This window comes from Oncorhynchus gorbuscha, unplaced genomic scaffold (assembly GCF_021184085.1).
Source record: "Oncorhynchus gorbuscha isolate QuinsamMale2020 ecotype Even-year unplaced genomic scaffold, OgorEven_v1.0 Un_scaffold_4672, whole genome shotgun sequence".
Classification (NCBI taxonomy): Eukaryota; Metazoa; Chordata; class Actinopteri; order Salmoniformes; family Salmonidae; genus Oncorhynchus; species Oncorhynchus gorbuscha.
The window spans coordinates 12,501-27,551 of record NW_025748641.1 but is presented as its reverse complement, the minus strand read 5'-3'; the positions used below and the strand labels follow the sequence as shown (position 1 = coordinate 27,551).

Here is a 15,051-nt window from a genome sequence, read left to right as displayed (position 1 = left end):
CACAGCAATGGCAGCCCCCCAGGAGCCAAATGCAGACCACAACAGACTGTTGACTAGACTACTAACTACTAACTAGACTCCTGACTACTCCCCCTACACAGCAATGGCAGCCCCCCAGGAGCCAAATGCAGACCACAACAGACTGTTGACTAGACTACTAACTACTAACTAGACTCCTGACTACTCCCCTACACAGCAATGGCAGCCCCCAGGAGCCAAATGCAGACCACAACAGACTGTTGACTAGACTACTAACTACTAACTAGACTCCTGACTACTCCCCCTACACAGCAATGGCAGCCCCCAGGAGCCAAATGCAGACCACAACAGACTGTTGACTAGACTACTAACTACTAACTAGACTCCTGACTACTCCCCTACACAGCAATGGCAGCCCCCTGGAGCCAAATGCAGACCACAACAGACTGTTGACTAGACTACTAACTACTAACTAGACTCCTGACTACTCCCCCTACACAGCAATGGCAGCCCCCAGGAGCCAAATGCAGACCACAACAGACTGTTGACTAGACTACTAACTACTAACTAGACTCCTGACTACTCCCCTACACAGCAATGGCAGCCCCAGGAGCCAAATGCAGACCACAACAGACTGTTGACTAGACTACTAACTACTAACTAGACTCCTGACTACTCCCCTACACAGCAATGGCAGCCCCCAGGAGCCAAATGCAGACCACAACAGACTGTTGACTAGACTACTAACTACTAACTAGACTCCTGACTACTCCCCTACACAGCAATGGCAGCCCCCAGGAGCCAAATGCAGACCACAACAGACTGTTGACTAGACTACTAACTACTAACTAGACTCCTGACTACTCCCCCTACACAGCAATGGCAGCCCCCCAGGAGCCAAATGCAGACCACAACAGACTGTTGACTAGACTACTAACTACTAACTAGACTCCTGACTACTCCCCCTACACAGCAATGGCAGCCCCCCCAGGAGCCAAATGCAGACCACAACAGACTGTTGACTAGACTACTAACTACTAACTAGACTCCTGACTCTGTTCCTACACAGCAATGGCACCCCCAGGAGCCAAATGCAGACCACAACAGACTGTTGACTTCAGACTACTAACTACTAACTAGACTCCTGACTACTACCCCTACACAGAATGAGCCCCTTCACCAGGAGCCAAAGCAGACCACAACAGACTGTTGACTAGACTACTAACTACTAACTAGACTCCTGACTACTGTTCCTACACCATGGCTAGCCCCCAGGAGCCAAATGCAGACCACAACAGACTGTTGACTAGACTACTAACTACTAACTAGACTCCTGACTACTCCCCTACACAGCAATGTACTAACTAGCCCCTCTGGAGCCAAATGCAGACCACAACAGACTGTTGACTAGACTACTAACTACTAACTAGACTCTGACTACTCCCCCTACACTAATGGCAGCCCCAGGAGAGATGAAATGCTGACCACACCAGACTACCCCTAGGAAGAGACTAAACTAGTTCCTGACCACTACCCCTAGGAAGAATGAAAGCTGTTCCTTCACCAGGAGCCCCAAAGAGACCAAACAGACTGTTGACTAGACTACTAACTACTAACTAGACTCCTGACTACTCCCCCTACTAGCAATGGCACCCCCAGGAGCTGCAGACTAACAGACTAGACTAGACTACAGACTACTAACTAAACTCCTGACTCCCCCTACACAGCAATGGCAGCCCCCAGGAGCCAAATGCAGACCACAACAGACTGTTGACTAGACTACTAACTACTAACTAGACTCTGACTACTCCCCTACACAGCAATGGCAGCCCCCCAGGAGCCAAATGCAGACCACAACAGACTGTTGACTAGACTACTAACTACTAACTAGACTCCTGACTACTCCCCCTACACAGCAATGGCAGCCCCCCAGGAGCCAAATGCAGACCACAACAGACTGTTGACTAGACTACTAACTACTAACTAGACTCCTGACTACTCCCCCTAAACAGCAATGGCAGCCCCCCAGGAGCCAAATGCAGACCACAACAGACTGTTGACTAGACTACTAACTACTAACTAGACTCCTGACTACTCCCCCTACACAGCAATGGCAGCCCCCAGAGCCAAATGCAGACCACAACAGACTGTTGACTAGACTACTAACTACTAACTAGACTCCTGACTACTCCCCCTACACAGCAATGGCAGCCCCCCAGGAGCCAAATGCAGACCACATTTGGGGGGCAATAAGGGTATTATTGCCCCCAGGTACCAAATGCAGACCACAACAGACTGTTGACTAGACTACTAACTACTAACTAGACTCCTGACTACTCCCCCTACACAGCAATGGCAGCCCCCCTGGAGCCAAATGCAGACCACAACAGACTGAAGGTGTGTTTTATCTTGAACCCAACTGATCCTCTATTAAGGCGTGTAAAGGAAATACCGGTATTGTTACTGACATTGAGAAATGCCCATGTTTTGTTTAAAAGATGGACACCATTCACCATGACTCTATAAAGACGATAGATGAGAGAATTAAGGGTTATTTAAACATCATCTACCCCTAGGAAGAGATGAAAAGCTGTTCCTTCACCATCTACCCCCAGGAAGAGATGAAAAGCTGTTCCTTCACCATCTACCCCTAGGAAGAGATGAAAAGCTCTGTTCCTTCACCATCTACCCCTAGGAAGAAATGAAAAGCTCTGTTCCTTCACCATCTACCCCCAGGAAGAGATGAAAAGCTGTTCCTTCACCATCTACCCCCAGGAAGAGATGAAAAGCTGTTCCTTCACCATCTACCCCTAGGAAGAGATGAAAAGCTCTGTTCCTTCACCATCTACCCCTAGGAAGAGATGAAAAGCTCTGTTCCTTCACCATCTACCCCTAGGAAGAGATGAAAAGCTCTGTTCCTTCATCATCTACCCCCATGAAGAGATGAAAAGCTCTGTTCCTTCATCATCTACCCCTAGGAAGAGGTGAAAAGCTCTGTTCCTTCATCATCTACCCCTAGGAAGAGGTGAAAAGCTCTGTTCCTTCATCATCTACCCCTAGGAAGAGGTGAAAAGCTCTGTTCCTTCATCATCTACCCCTAGGAAGAGGTGAAAAGCTCTGTTCCTTCATCATCTACCCCTAGGAAGCGGTGAAAAGCTCTGTTCCTTCATCATCTACCCCTAGGAAGAGATGAAAAGCTCTGTTCCTTCACCATCTACCCCTAGGAAGAGGTGAAAAGCTCTGTTCCTTCATCATCTACCCCTAGGAAGAGATGAAAAGCTCTGTTCCTTCATCATCTACCCCCAGGAAGAGGTGAAAAGCTCTGTTCCTTCATCATCTACCCCCAGGAAGAGATGAAAAGCTCTGTTCCTTCACCATCTACCCCTAGGAAGAGGTGAAAAGCTCTGTTCCTTCATCATCTACCCCTAGGAAGAGGTGAAAAGCTCTGTTCCTTGTTATCATCTACCCCTAGGAAGAGGTGAAAAGCTCTGTTCCTTCACCATCTACCCCCAGGAAGAGGTGAAAAGCTCTGTTCCTTCACCATCTACCCCCAGGAAGAGATGAAAAGCTGTTCCTTCACCATCTACCCCCAGGAAGAGATGAAAAGCTCTGTTCCTTCACCATCTACCCCCAGGAAGAGGTGAAAAGCTCTGTTCCTTCACCATCTACCCCCAGGAAGAGATGAAAAGCTCTGTTCCTTCACCCTGCCATGATAACTGCCATTTTGTTTTCACCTACTTTACCCCCCACATCACCACGGTCTAGAAGCACAGGGCAGAGGCCTTACTAAACTCACCTTTAGCCATTCAAATAGAGCCTATTTATGTGAAACCAAGTGTAAGGGATGAATGTGTGTCGTTTATCATATTATTGAGATACAAAGAGTTAAAATTGGATAATAACATTTTTTGTGTCGGACTATTGGTTTAAACAATGAATATGAAATGTCAAATTATTCTGGGACTCTCCAATACATTAATAATGTATTTAGTCGGCTCATATTAAAATGAGACATTCTGGCTGGATTTTAAAACAAAAGACATGGAACAAAAACAACCTTTGTTACTTTGTCATTAGACAGAAGAATAGAACAATAGAAAACTCACCGACTCCGCAGCCGGTCTTCATGATGGCAACGGGCGGATGTTGCGCTTCAGCTCAAAGCATTTTATTCTGGAACTCGGAGACGGTTGCGTGCCTCGGTAAAAAAAAAGTAACTTATTTTTTATTTTTTACGGTATATACATTAGGCTACTTTATAAATACTGCTTAAAAGCGAAAGTAAATAGCCTAATTATTACTATATGCACAGAACTACTTATAAACGTTTATATGCGTCACTTACACAGCTTACTACTATCGGTATAAAAAAAACGGAGAGGGAAATGAGATGCGCTCTTCTCTCTCTCTCTCATCTCACTAGCAGCATCCGTTTGTTGAGTGTGTGTCACCACAACAAGAGGAGGTGTGGGGTTGATGCCGTTTCGTTTCTGTTCTTAGTATTTCAGCGTCTCTATAACTCACGAAGCAGCTGTTGTTTTTGATCGCTTAGATAGACAACTTTACGCAGTAGCTTGGGGTTAATGTGTTTATATGTAAAACGTGGCGTGTGGCCTCATAACGACAGACTTTACGCAGTAGCTTGGGGTTAATTTGTTAAATATAAAACGTGGCGTGTGGCCTCATAACGACAGACTTTACGCAGTAGCTTGGGGTTAATTTGTTAAATATAAAACGTGGCGTGTGGCCTCATAACGACAGACTTTACGCAGTAGCTTGGGGTTAATTTGTTAAATATAAAACGTGGCGTGTGGCCTCATAACGACAGACTTTACGCAGTAGCTTGGGGTTAATTTGTTAAATATAAAACGTGGCGTGTGGCCTCATAACGACAGACTTTACGCAGTAGACTTGGGGTTAATTTGTTAAATATAAAACGTGGCGTGTGGCCTCATAACGACAGACTTTACGCAGAGCTTGGTTAATTTGTTAAATATAAAACGTGGCGTGTGGCCTCATAACGACAGACTTACGCATAGACTTGGGGTTAATTTGTTAAATATAAAACGTGGCGTGTCACCTCAGACAACGAGTAGCTTGGGGTTAATTTGAAATATAAAACGTGGCGTGTGGCCTCATAACGACAGACTTTACGCAGTAGCTTGGGGTTAATTTGTTAAATATAAAACGTGGCGTGTGGCCTCATAACGACAGACTTTACGCAGTAGCTTGGGGTTAATTTGTTAAATATAAAACGTGGCGTGTGGCCTCATAACGACAGACTTTACGCAGTAGCTTGGGGTTAATTTGTTAAATATAAAACGTGGCGTGTGGCCTCATAACGACAAGACAAGAGATGGAGGACAAGTGAAATAAAACCTCGAAAGTTAATCAATACCAAGATATTTTCCAATGCATCCTCTCTGGTTAGGATATGTTATTTGACAAAAAAACACCCTATATCATTCTCTGTAGACGTATAACGGGCATAGTAACTATTTTTGTTAAAAGGTTCTCCGTCATGACTATGAGTCGACTTGTTATGGAACGAATAATTGTGCGTCATGTTTATCGAAAGGAAAGTAGTGAGAAATTACCGACACCGTAGGGTGCCGTTCAGTTCTCTTGGAACGTTTGCTACGTTCCGCAACAATTTGTACTGTAGAAACACGTTTCCACGAAACGTACTCGAACACGGACGTTTGCTCTCCGTTCGGTGGGTGTGGCTTCAAGCAACGAGTGACGTGTTTCAACGGCAGTGGCCATGCTGACCGCGTCCCCCCCACCCCCCACCCCAAAACCACAACATCACCGTTTTTCCAACTGGTCGTTCAGTACAGCACCGTTTCCAACAAGTAAAACACAGTTCCAGAACGTAACAATGCACTGAACGCAGCCCGTGAATCAGATGAACCGTTCCTTCCCACACCGGTACGGGGGATACACCACGAGACGAGAGCGTTAAAGGGGGGATGGGGGACGGAGCAGATGAACGGATACTGCCACACGAGCACATGCTTTAATTCATTAACTCATTTCACCTTTATTTAACTAGGAAAGTCAGTTATTAATAAATTATTATTTACAATGACGGCCTACCAAAAGACAAAACGGCCTGCTGCGGGACGGGGGCCTGGGATTAAATATATAAATACAATATAAATATAGGGAAAAAACACTCACCACAACAAGGAGAGACAACACAACACTACATAAAGACTGGTTACCAACAAACTAAAACACAGTCACCACAACAAGGAGAGACAACACGACATAAAGACTGGTTACCAACAAACTAAAACACAGTCACCACAACAAGGAGAGACAACACTACATAAAGACTGGTTACCAACAAACTAAAACACAGTCACCACAACAAGGAGAGACAACACAACACTACATAAAGACTGGTTACCAACAAACTAAAACACAGTCACCACAACAAGGAGAGACAACACTAAAAGACTGGTTACCAACAAACTAAAACACAGTCACCACAACAAGGAGAGACAACACAACACTACATAAAGACTGGTTACCAACAAACTAAAACACAGTCACCACAACAAGGAGAGACAACACTACATAATAAAGACTGGTTACCAACAAACTAAAACACAGTCACCACAACAAGGAGAGACAACACTACATAAAGACTGGTTACCAACAAACTAAAACACAGTCACCACAACAAGGAGAGACAACACGACACTAAAGACTGGTTACCAACAAACTAAAACACAGTCACCACAACAAGGAGAGACAACACTACATAAAGACTGGTTACCAACAAACTAAAACACAGTCACCACAACAAGGAGAGACAACACTACATAAAGACTGGTTACCAACAAACTAAAACACAGTCACCACAACAAGGAGAGACAACACACTACATAAAGACTGGTTACCAACAAACTAAAACACAGTCACCACAACAAGGAGAGACAACACTAAAACACAGTCACCACAACAAGGACACTACATAAAGACTGGTTACCAACAAACTAAAACACAGTCACCACAACAAGGAGAGACAACACTACATAAAGACTGGTTACCAACAAACTAAAACACAGTCACCACAACAAGGAGAGACAACACAACATAAAAAGACTGGTTACCAACAAACTAAAACACAGTCACCACAACAAGGAGAGACAACACAACACTACATAAAGACTGGTTACCAACAAACTAAAACACAGTCACCACAACAAGGAGAGACAACACTACATAAAGACTGGTTACCAACAAACTAAAACACAGTCACCACAACAAGGAGAGACAACACAACACTACATAAAGACTGGTTACCAACAAACTAAAACACAGTCACCACAACAAGGAGAGACAACACAACACTACATAAAGACTGGTTACCAACAAACTAAAACACAGTCACCACAACAAGGAGAGACAACACGACATAAAGACTGGTTACCAACAAACTAAAACACAGTCACCACAACAAGGAGAGACAACACTACATAAAGACTGGTTACCAACAAACTAAAACACAGTCACCACAACAAGGAGAGACAACACTACACCAACAAACTAAAACACAGTCAAAGACTGGTTACCAACAAACTAAAACACAGTCACCACAACAAGGAGAGACAACACGACATAAAGACTGGTTACCAACAAACTAAAACACAGTCACCACAACAAGGAGAGACAACACTACATAAAGACTGGTTACCAACAAACTAAAACACAGTCACCACAACAAGGAGAGACAACACGACATAAAGACTGGTTACCAACAAACTAAAACACAGTCACCACAACAAGGAGAGACAACACTACATAAAGACTGGTTACCAACAAACTAAAACACAGTCACCACAACAAGGAGAGACAACACTACATAAAGACTGGTTACCAACAAACTAAAACACAGTCACCACAACAAGGAGAGACAACACTACATAAAGACTGGTTACCAACAAACTAAAACACAGTCACCACAACAAGGAGAGACAACACTACATAAAGACTGGTTACCAACAAACTAAAACACAGTCACCACAACAAGGAGAGACAACACACTACATAAAGACTGGTTACCAACAAACTAAAACACAGTCACCACAACAAGGAGAGACAACACTACATAAAGACTGGTTACCAACAAACTAAAACACAGTCACCACAACAAGGAGAGACAACACTACATAAAGACTGGTTACCAACAAACTAAAACACAGTCACCACAACAAGGAGAGACAACACTACATAAAGACTGGTTACCAACAAACTAAAACACAGTCACCACAACAAGGAGAGACAACACTACATAAAGACTGGTTACCAACAAACTAAAACACAGTCACCACAACAAGGAGAGACAACACTACATAAAGACTGGTTACCAACAAACTAAAACACAGTCACCACAACAAGGAGAGACAACACTACATAAAGACTGGTTACCAACAAACTAAAACACAGTCACCACAACAAGGAGAGACAACACTACATAAAGACTGGTTACCAACAAACTAAAACACAGTCACCACAACAAGGAGAGACAACACTACATAAAGACTGGTTACCAACAAACTAAAACACAGTCACCACAACAAGGAGAGACAACACAACACTACATAAAGACTGGTTACCAACAAACTAAAACACAGTCACCACAACAAGGAGAGACAACACAACACTACATAAAGACTGGTTACCAACAAACTAAAACACAGTCACCACAACAAGGAGAGACAACACAACACTACATAAAGACTGGTTACCAACAAACTAAAACACAGTCACCACAACAAGGAGAGACAACAAACACACACACTACATAAAGACTGGTTACCAACAAACTAAAACACAGTCACCACAACAAGGAGAGACAACACGACATAAAGACTGGTTACCAACAAACTAAAACACAGTCACCACAACAAGGAGAGACAACACGACACTACATAAAGACTGGTTACCAACAAACTAAAACACAGTCACCACAACAAGGAGAGACAACACAACACAGTCACCACAACAAGGAGAGACAACACTACATAAAGACTGGTTACCAACAAACTAAAACACAGTCACCACAACAAGGAGAGACAACACTACATAAAGACTGGTTACCAACAAACTAAAACACAGTCACCACAACAAGGAGAGACAACACGACATAAAGACTGGTTACCAACAAACTAAAACACAGTCACCACAACAAGGAGAGACAACACAACACCAACAAACTAAAACACATAAAGACTGGTTACCAACAAACTAAAACACAGTCACCACAACAAGGAGAGACAACACTACATAAAGACTGGTTACCAACAAACTAAAACACAGTCACCACAACAAGGAGAGACAACACGACATAAAAAGACTGGTTACCAACAAACTAAAACACAGTCACCACAACAAGGAGAGACAACACAACATAAAGACTGGTTACCAACAAACTAAAACACAGTCACCACAACAAGGAGAGACAACACGACATAAAAAGACTGGTTACCAACAAACTAAAACACAGTCACCACAACAAGGAGAGACAACACTACATAAAGACTGGTTACCAACAAACTAAAACACAGTCACCACAACAAGGAGAGACAACACGACATAAAGACTGGTTACCAACAAACTAAAACACAGTCACCACAACAAGGAGAGACAACACTACATAAAGACTGGTTGCCCAAAGGAGAGACAACACAACACTACATAAAGACTGGTTACCAACAAACTAAAACACAGACTTGATTTGATTGTGTTCCAAAAGTAACAGACAATGTTCTTTATTGAAATATAATTTGTAAAAAAAATAATACATAAGAAAATGATCAACAATTATGAAAATAAAAATATACCCTTTCCTTTGGTAGCCTACAATTCCCTTTTAGGAGTCAGTCCCTAACCCCTAACCCTTTAGGAGTCAGTCCCTAACCCCTAACCCTTTAGGAGTCAGTCCCTAACCCCAGTCCCTAACCCTTTAGGAGTCAGTCCCTAACCCCTAACCCTTTAGGAGTCAGTCCCCCCTAACCCCTAACCCTTTAGGAGTCAGTCCCTAACCCTTTAGGAGTCGGTCCCTAACCCCTAACCCTTTAGGAGTCAGTCCCTAACCCCTAACCCTTTAGGAGTCAGTCCCTAACACTTTAGGAGTCAGTCCCTAACCCCTAACCCTTTAGGAGTCAGTCCCTAACCCCTAACCCTTTAGGAGTCAGTCCCTAACCCTTTAGGAGTCAGTCCCTAACCCTTTAGGAGTCCGTCCCTAACCCCTAACCCTTTAGGAGTCGGTCCCTAACCCCTAACCCTTTAGGAGTCAGTCCCTAACCCCTAACCCTTTAGGAGTCAGTCCCTAACCCTTTAGGAGTCAGTCCCTAACCCTTTAACCCTAACCCTTTTAGGAGTCAGTCCCTAACCCTTTAGGAGTCAGTCCCTAACCCTTTAGGAGTCAGTCCCTAACCCTTTAGGAGTCAGTCCCTTTAACCCTTTTAGGAGTCAGTCCCTAACCCTTTCCCTAACCCTTTAGGGAGTCAGTCCCTAACCCTTTAGGAGTCAGTCCCTAACCCTTTAGGAGTCAGTCCCTAACCCTTTAGTCCCCTAACCCTTTAGGAGTCGGTCCCTAACCCTTTAGGAGTCGGTCCCTAACCCTTTAGGAGTCAGTCCCTAACCCTTTAGGAGTCGGTCCCTAACCCTTTAGGAGTCAGTCCCTAACCCTTTAGGAGTCAGTCCCCCTTTAACCCTTTTAGGAGTCGGTCCCTAACTCTTTAGAGTCGGTCCCTAACCCCCTTTAGGAGTCGGTCCCTAACCCTTTAGGAGTCGGTCCCTAACCCTTTAGGAGTCGGTCCCTAACCCTTTTAGGAGTCGGTCCCTAAACCCTTTAGGAGTCGGTCCCTAACCCTTTAGGAGTCGGTCCCTAACCCTTTAGGAGTCGGTCCCTAACCCTTTCCCTAACCCTTTAGGAGGAGTCGGTCCCTAACCCTTTAGGAGTCGGTCCCTAACCCTTTAGGAGTCGGTCCCTAACCCTTTAGGAATCGGTCCCTAAACCCTTTAGGAGTCCGTCCATAAACCCTTTAGGAGTCAGTCCCTAACCCTTTAGGAGTTTGGATTCCCTAAACATAGAGAATAGAGGGCCATTTAGATTCCCTCTATAGGAGAATTCCTACCCTTTAGGATTCCCTCCATAGAAATAGAGGGCCATTCGGATTCCCTCTATAGAGAATAGAGGGCCATTCTGATTCCCTCTATAGAGAATAGAGGGCCATTCGGATTCCCTCTATAGAGAATAGAGGGCCATTCGGATTCCCTCTATAGAGAATAGAGGGCCATTCGGATTCCCTCTATAGAGAATAGAGGGCCATTCGGATTCCCTCTATAGAGAATAGAGGGCCATTCGGATTCCCTCTATAGAGAATAGAGGGCCATTCGGATTCCCTCTATAGAGAATAGAGGGACATTTGGGACAGCCATAAAGTAGAACAAAACCAAACACTGTTTCTGTCAACACTGTCAATACTCTTCGATCTAATGTATAAACGGGCCAGATATCACTTCTGATCTAATGTATAAACGGGCCAGATATCACTTCTGATCTAATGTATAAACGGGCCAGATATCACTTCTGATCTAATGTATAAACGGGCCAGATATCACTTCTGATCTAATGTATAAACGGGCCAGATATCACTTCTGATCTAATGTATAAACGGGCCAGATATCACTTCTGATCTAATGTATAAACGGGCCAGATATCACTTCTGATCTAATGTATAAACGGGCCAGATATCACTTCTGATCTAATGTATAAACGGGCCAGATATCTTCTCTTAAAATGATATAAAATGATATAACTTCTCTTAAAATGTAAATAACCCCACACATTGACCATTACAGAAACACCATGTTAAGATAAATGATATATACACTTAGATTGACATGGTTTTATAAAATCTACATGTAATATAATTTAAAATGAACTCTTGCTCTGTCATTGTTTGTAAATCCTGATAAAGTTTCATACAAAAAACACAAATATTGTACAAACATGGCAACAGTGAAGACCTAAAAATAGATTAAGACGATTTCTTCGGCAGCTATTAAAATAATTGTTAGAGACAGAGAGAGACAGACAGACAGAGAGAGAGACAGAGAGAGAGAGAGAGAGAGAGAGAGAGAGACAGAGAGAGAGAGACAGAGGGAGAGAGAGAGAGACAGAGAGAGAGACAGAGAGAGAGACAGAGAGAGAGAGAGAAAGAGAGAGACAGACAGAGACAGAGAGACAGAGAGAGAGACAGAAACAGAGAGAGAGAGGTAGAGGTAGAGACAGACAGAGAGAGAGAAACAGAGAGAGAGAGGTAGAGGTAGAGACAGACGGAGAGAGAGAGAGAGACAGAGAGAGAGAGAGAAAGAGACAGACAGAGAGACAGAAACAGAGAGACAGAGACAGAGAGAGAGAGACAGAGAGAGAGACAGAGAGAGAGAGAGAAAGAAAGAGACAGACAGAGACAGAGAGAGAGACAGAGAGAGAGACAGAGAGAGAGACAGAGAGAGAGACAGAGAGAGAGACAGAGAGAGAGAGAGAAAGAAAGAGACAGACAGAGACAGAGAGACAGAGAGAGAGAGAGAGAGAGAGAGAGAGAGACAGAGAGAGAGACAGAGAGAGAGACAGAGAGAGAGACAGAGAGAGAGGGTGTGTTTTTTGTGTATGTGAGAGAGGAAGTGGTAGAGGTAGATTCGAGGGGAGAGGGGAGAGGAGACTGTAGTGTCTTGATAAGGACAGTCAGTCACATGACAGCTTCATCTCAGTTCAGACACACCAACAACAGACCTGGCTTAGGCTCAGTAAACCTGGGGAGAGGGCAGAGAGAGAGAGAGAGGAGAGGGGGTAGAAAAAGAGGGGGAGAGAGGGGGCAGGGAGAGGGTGAGTGTGTCGTGTTACCTAGTATTGACATAATAATAATATATGCCATTTAGCAGACACTTTTATCCAAAGCGACTTACAGTCATGTGTGCATACATTCTACGTATGGGTGGTCCCGGGATTCGAACCCACTACCCTGGCGTTACAAGCGCCATGCTCTACCAACTGAGCTACAGAAGGACCCTGTACCTGTAGCCCAGTGTGTTGAGGTACCTGTAGCCCAGTGTGTGTGTGTGTACCTGTAGCCCAGTGTGTGTGTGTGTGTGTACCTGTAGCTCTGTGTGTGTGTGTGTACCTGTAGCCCAGTGTGTTGAGGTACCTGTAGCCCAGTGTGTGTGTGTGTACCTGTAGCCCAGTGTGTGTGTGTGTGTACCTGTAGCCCAGTGTGTGTGTGTGTACCTGTAGCCCAGTGTGTGTGTGTACCTGTAGCCCAGTGTGTGTGTGTGTACCTGTAGCCCAGTGTGTTGAGGTACCTGTAGCCCAGTGTGTTGAGGTACCTGTAGCCCAGTGTGTTGAGGTACCTGTAGCCCAGTGTGTGTGTGTGTACCTGTAGCCCAGTGTGTTGAGGTACCTGTAGCCCAGTGTGTTGAGGTACCTGTAGCCCAGTGTGTGTGTTGAGGTACCTGTAGCCCAGTGTGTGTGTTGAGGTACCTGTAGCCCAGTGTGTTGAGGTACCTGTAGCCCAGTGTGTGTGTGTACCTGTAGCCCAGTGTGTGTGTGTGTGTACCTGTAGCCCAGTGTGTTGAGGTACCTGTAGCCCAGTGTGTTGAGGTACCTGTAGCCCAGTGTGTTGAGGTACCTGTAGCCCAGTGTGTGTGTGTACCTGTAGCCCAGTGTGTGTGTGTGTGTGTGTACCTGTAGCCCAGTGTGTTGAGGTACCTGTAGCCCAGTGTGTGTGTTGAGGTACCTGTAGCCCAGTGTGTGTGTTGAGGTACCTGTAGCCCAGTGTGTGTGTTGAGGTACCTGTAGCCCAGTGTGTGTGTTGAGGTACCTGTAGCCCAGTGTGTGTGTTGAGGTACCTGTAGCCCAGTGTGTTGAGGTACCTGTAGCCCAGTGTGTTGAGGTACCTGTAGCCCAGTGTGTTGAGGTACCTGTAGCCCAGTGTGTTGAGGTACCTGTAGCCCAGTGTGTTGAAGTACCTGTAGCCCAGTGTGTTAAGGTACCTGTAGCCCTGTGTGTTGAGGTACCTGTAGCCCTGTGTGTTGAGGTACCTGTAGCTCAGTGTGTGTGTTGAGGTACCTGTAGCCCAGTGTGTGTGTGTACCCTGTAGCCCTGTGTGTGTGTTGAGGTACCTGTAGCCCAGTGTGTGTGTTGAGGTACCTGTAGCCCTGTGTGTTGAGGTACCTGTAGCCCAGTGTGTTGAGGTACCTGTAGCCCAGTGTGTTGAGGTACCTGTAGCCCAGTGTGTTGAGGTACCTGTAGCCCAGTGTGTTGAGGTACCTGTAGCCCAGTGTGTTGAGGTACCTGTAGCCCAGTGTGTGTGTTGAGGTACCTGTAGCCCAGTGTGTGTGTTGAGGTACCTGTAGCCCAGTGTGTGTGTTGAGGTACCTGTAGCCCAGTGTGTTGAGGTACCTGTAGCCCAGTGTGTTGAGGTACCTGTAGCCCAGTGTGTTGAGGTACCTGTAGCCCAGTGTGTTGAGGTACCTGTAGACCAGTGTGTTGAGGTACCTGTAGCTCAGTGTGTGTGTTGAGGTACCTGTAGCCCAGTGTGTGTGTGTACCCTGTAGCCCTGTGTGTGTGTTGAGGTACCTGTAGCCCAGTGTGTGTGTTGAGGTACCTGTAGCCCTGTGTGTTGAGGTACCTGTAGCCCTGTGTGTTGAGGTACCTGTAGCCCAGTGTGTTGAGGTACCTGTAGCCCAGTGTGTTGAGGTACCTGTAGCCCAGTGTGTTGAGGTACCTGTAGCCCAGTGTGTTGAGGTACCTGTAGCCCAGTGTGTTGAGGTACCTGTAGCCCAGTGTGTGTGTTGAGGTACCTGTAGCCCAGTGTGTGTGTTGAGGTACCTGTAGCCCAGTGTGTTGAGGTACCTGTAGCCCAGTGTGTTGAGGTACCTGTAGCCCCGTGTGTGTGTTGAGGTACCTGTAGCCCCGTGTGTGTGTTGAGGTACCTGTAGCCCAGTGTGTTGAGGTACCCGTAGCCCAGTGTGTGTGTTGAGGTACCCGTA

General features: G+C 45.2%; 1 protein-coding gene across 1 annotated transcript in view; it reads right to left on the bottom strand.

Moving 5' to 3' along the window:
- Positions 1-12,605: 12,605 nt before the first annotated feature.
- LOC124028688 (NEDD4-binding protein 2-like) overlaps positions 12,606-15,051 on the bottom strand; it is a gene marked incomplete at its 5' end in the record, with an annotated part of 8,195 nt that continues 5,749 nt past the window's right edge. The window contains one exon of the mRNA XM_046340686.1: positions 12,606-12,816. Within this exon, the coding sequence (XP_046196642.1) occupies positions 12,771-12,816 (46 nt within the window). The remainder of the gene's footprint in view (positions 12,817-15,051) is intronic.